The sequence below is a fragment of the Montipora capricornis genome, chromosome 8 (assembly GCF_036669925.1).
Source record: "Montipora capricornis isolate CH-2021 chromosome 8, ASM3666992v2, whole genome shotgun sequence".
In the NCBI taxonomy this organism is placed as follows: Eukaryota; Metazoa; Cnidaria; class Anthozoa; order Scleractinia; family Acroporidae; genus Montipora; species Montipora capricornis.
In genome coordinates, this window is record NC_090890.1 from 15,980,842 (window position 1) to 15,985,841 (window position 5,000).

Here is a 5,000-nt window from a genome sequence, read left to right on the forward strand (position 1 = left end):
AGCATGAGATATAAATTAATATGATTTATCATTTGCTTTTATGCAACATTGGCTGAGAAACAAATTAGTCACCACATGAAGGTCATTTATTGCTTCAACAGGTCCATTATCCTTCGTAAACATTACTGGAGAAAAACAAAGTGGTCTTTAGCATTAAATGCAGCTACTGAGGTCACATAAATGAACAATTCGATGCTCACGTTGAGTTGGAAGATGTCAGGGCACTGAGAAAAAATCTTTTTGAGTCATCGCTTAGCCTTTCCAGAAAAGATATTGTTGAGAATTCCAGTATCACTAGTGTTTCCCACGCAGTTGAAGACATGCTCCACCTCGATCGACGCCATGAACTTCTCTCAACATTCAGTGACAAGCTGTTCAACACAAGCGATACTGGGCCAATTAAAAGATCAATGGCCCTAAACATCGCCGATAGTGGTCTATTTTACGACGACAATCACAAACTTTACACTACATTTGGTATGGTCGCTATTCTATCCAATCCACCGACATCTTCATCAGCGAAGACACCGCGAGTAACACGAACGAAGAGGATACTGACCGCCATCGTTAAACACTTCGACGAGATCAACCACGAAGAATAGGACAAAATGCCAGTAAAAATATTAAATAAAGAAACTCCACCTTTTACGATATTTAGAAGCCTCGCGATCTCCATATATCTTGAACCAACACCGACAGCGCACGTGTTCTGTAAGCAATTTCAAACTTTCGCTTGATGCTTTTTGACAAAAACATGGCAACTCTACCCAGAATTTGTGAAGAAATATTCAGAGTAAGTCCAGGAGGTTTGTCTTGAACCACAACGACAACTGTAAAGGTCTGTAAATGGTCTTTTGGCTGCAAACATTTGAAAACGGTTCACTAGGTGCCCGCGCGGGCACACGAAGCAGTCAGCGGTAGTCGAAACGGCTCATGAGCAACTGCTGATCTTATAAAGTCCGGATTTTTTAATGCGTGTGTACACGCGTAGGAATAACGGAACTCACGAAGACTTTTGCACGAAAACAAGCCCGGTGACCCCTTCTTTTTATTGTTTTAATATAATATTACAATTGAGAGGAAACGTCAGAAAAAAAATTAAAAAATTCTACGGAAGGAAATTTCTACTTTGGGCAAATTGTCGTTTTTCCAAGTTTTCAAGAAATCGGCTCCGTAAAATTCTTTGTAAATTGCTGTGCATTTTCCTTTTCAGATGCCAAAAGCTATTGCCAAAAAAAAAACATGGGTCACCGGGTTAATTTTTTAGCTATTAGTGGCATACGCTAAAAATCAGGGCTGGAAAATCCTTGTGTAAACGTTGCCATGGTAACTGCTGATGACAAAATAACAGCTGCTTTTGATCAAGTATAAGTTATACAATCCAACCCTACCAAAATATTACAGTGGCCCTGGTTCGCCTTTATGTTCTATTCTTTCAAAGTTATAAGTCGTCAAAAACCCGAAAACTGGTACCAGCCACCTTAAAAGCGGATAATTGGAAGCGTTCCCCATTAGACCACGAGCAGCCTTAGTCGAGCGCGAGAAGACACGCACGAGAAGATTTTGCCGCGTGAAAATTGGATTCGCTCGTTTCTCCTCGATTCCTTATTTCGCGAGATCATTATTTCTCGTGCCTGTTCTCCACTCGCGCTCGACTAACTAAGCGGCGAAATGACATTTATTGACAATTCCTAATTTTCTCTGGATTGACTGTTATCGTCAATTTAGATTACACTCTCCCAGGACTTGTGGTAGCAGATGAAAAGAAAAAAAAGTAAAAGCAGCATTCCTGGATAGGAATTGAACCCGGAGCACCCACTTTAAAGGTACTGTTTTCATCCACTTTACTAAAGATCAACTGGCTGACAACTGTACCGATTATTTACCAACACTAATTAGTATATATAAAATAGTTGCTGAATAGTGTTTTAAGTCTAATGCTTGATTTTAAAATGGTTAGCTTTCTCTTGAGGTTTGGTAATCAACATTTTCTCCTGTTCAAATTTGTTTCTTAGCGGCATTCGGAAGAAAAAAATATTGACATGTTCGGGCAGTAAACGATGTGATAGTTTAGTGGTTAAGTGAAAGGTTTGTTAATTGAACATTCCCAGGTTCGAGTCCTGCGAGTTCAGGCAGTGGGGTTCGGATTTTAATTAACAATTATTCGGCGAAGGCAAAGTGATTATCGGTGAATATTCACCGATAATCACTGAGCCTGAGGCGAATAATTGTTTTAGTATAAATGCACAGGTGATTATTTCAAAAAAGAGAAAAAAAAAACATTTTAACGCGAAATCATCTTCACTTACAGTGGCAAAACTAGTACTGGCAGCCACTTTGTCCGTCGAGGTGATTATCAGCTGATAATCCGAGATAGCGAGCCAATGAGAGCGCGCGACTTTGTATAATCACCTGTGTATTTATACTAAAAGTAGATATTCATTTCCCATAATCCCTATCAAGCGCTAAGGAATTGTCCATAATCGTCATTTCAGAGGTAGAGGACCAGTTGTATTTCCATAGAGGCCACTTTCGACACAGTAAAATTCAGCTTGAATGGGAGCTTTAGAGAACAAAGTAAAGTGGATAATATGCTGATATTTTTCAGTCATTCCAACGTGTTTCTATTGTTTTTGTCCCCTCTGCCTCGCTGCCAAGCTGAATATTGATATTTCAAAAAAGGCCAATTGGATGCACGTGTTAAGTGGTTGGTCGCGTTTCTTGCTTTTATGGGTCTTTTGTGGGGTTCAGTTTTGGTTTCATTTGCCATAGCTAAATGCCTACAACTTCTTACACCATAAAAACGACTTATCAATGACATCAACAACAAGCAAACAACAGAATGACCGACCTCCTTTAATAACTGACCGAACTATTCTACCAACGATACACTTAAGACATAAGACTAAGACCGATCGAAACGAAACAATCAGTGATAATTTTTGCAGTCTTCACAGCCATTGACATCAAGGCTTAACTGACAGTCGATTAATAACACTACGACTTCGTTGACCCATCGCATAACCAACCAGCGGAGTATTCATACCATATTTATATAATAACCCAAGTTATTCACGGATCATTTGATTGGTTCTTGCCTATGATCTATTAGAGGACAGACGCACGATGGACGTCGCTATCAGCTTTTATGCGAATAAAGTTTAAGGTGGCTTACTACAGTTTTCCGCGGCTTTTTTTTTGCCGAATCATCCACGCACGCACGAGCGAGATATCGTCACAACGCGCGGAAAATACACGCGAGTATTAAAGGGGAAACCCAACAAAAACAATAAACATGGCGGTCGTAAAAAAAATTTTTCAAATCATTTCCCGTTTCAGTCTTTTCAAGAGAGCAGAATGTTCGTCAAGTTTATTGAGAGTAGAAAAAAACTTCCTGCTTAGAAACCGTAGTATTCTAACGTCAGGAAAATTGTGTTTTCTTGACAACACCGATTTGAGTAACATGAGCGGGCACACTATATTGTCGGAACAACAAAACAATTGTAAAAGTACATGCTCACTTCCTTCCTTTTGGCAAATTGCTCTTGTAACTGCTCTGGTCTTTGGCTTGTCCAAACACAAAGTAGCACATGCGGCCGGAAAGGAGAACGACCCGAGCCATGCTTTAACAAAATGTCGTTTAGAGAGGAAGCGAAAAGTCGCCGATAAAATGCTTTCCTTACGTGCGAGTAAGGATACAAATGCCGAACCTCCAGCGAAACAAAAAAGCACTGGAAGAGACGAGAAACCAACAGATAGCCAGGTGAGTAGCTTCACTATGGATGCCATTGATGTTGGGTATCATTGTCACATGTAAAAGCCATGTGGTCAGTACTGAGGAGGTTGCAAAACTGAAATTGTTTCCAAGTAATTTTACCACAGAATTCAATAATTCAATACTAGAATAGCTGCAAGTTTCACCTACATTTAAAGAATTACTACTGTCTTAGAGCCACATCACCAGGAGCAAGGCCAATTGCCAAAAGAACAAGACTAATCTTCATGAACCTACTTCAACAGTGCCCTTGGCAGGATACAGAATTTGTGACTTTGGAAAACTTCAAAAAGATCTTGACAAATGCCAATTCTGTGACCAAGGTATATGCTGTACAGTAGTTTTAGAACATTTCTAGGCAACTATAGCCTACCAAAATTCAAGCTCATAATTTTTCATGAAGACTAAAATGTCAAAGGAATGTTTTCACACCAGTGAGGCTGGAAAAAATTAAGATGAATTTCTTGGGGTTTGCATAAATTCCTCTGCCATGAAAACTGAACCAATTTTTGTTACATGTAAGTTGTAGTCACCTGTATTTATCAATAATTATTATTTAGGTGAAGCTGGTTGTTGTTTTGAATGGAGATTTCATAATCCCTGTTTGTAACAAGTAAAATTTACCCTTCACTAAGTTTACACCAAACAGTCAGTATGGTAACACCCCAGGGGAAATTCCATGTAAAAATGATAAGATGTCAATGGCAAAGTGGTATAGAGCATATCTGATGAATGTTTAGGGCCAGGCATAAGCTCATTTCTACCAACATTGTCTCCCTAGAGGCAAGAGCTAAGACAGTCTGTGCAAAGACCAGCTTTACTAGTCTATGTTCTATGCTTGACATTTGCAGCACCTCAGGAAAAATATTGCCTAAAGTAAAAAATGAAAAAGAAAAAATCTTGAAAACCCTCAAATTTCCTTTACGGTGAATTATATGAACAAACTAATAATTTCATGGCCCACTCCTCTGGGAAGGCTGAAAAAAAGGACATGTGTAAAGCATAGTTTTTACTAAAAGGTGTTTTAATATTAAATGGTCTCATATATGCTTTCTGTTGTACCAACCTGTTGACAGGGAGACTTGATATTTTCTAGGATTTTTGTCACAATACAATTGAGTTTACAATATTTTTGTAAACAACAACAAAAATTAAATATCAGCTGAAAAAAGAAAATACAGGCATGTCTAAAAACCATAATTATTTGACAGTGATAAAGATGGAA

At 38.7% G+C, this 5,000-nt stretch overlaps 1 protein-coding gene across 1 annotated transcript in view; it reads left to right on the plus strand.

Moving 5' to 3' along the window:
• Positions 1–3,670: 3,670 nt before the first annotated feature.
• Positions 3,671–5,000, plus strand: part of LOC138013747 (uncharacterized) — a 4,098-nt gene continuing 2,768 nt past the window's right edge. The window contains exons 1-2 of the mRNA XM_068860820.1: positions 3,671–3,763; positions 3,951–4,098. Of these exons, the coding sequence (XP_068716921.1) occupies positions 3,671–3,763; positions 3,951–4,098 (241 nt within the window). The remainder of the gene's footprint in view (positions 3,764–3,950; positions 4,099–5,000) is intronic.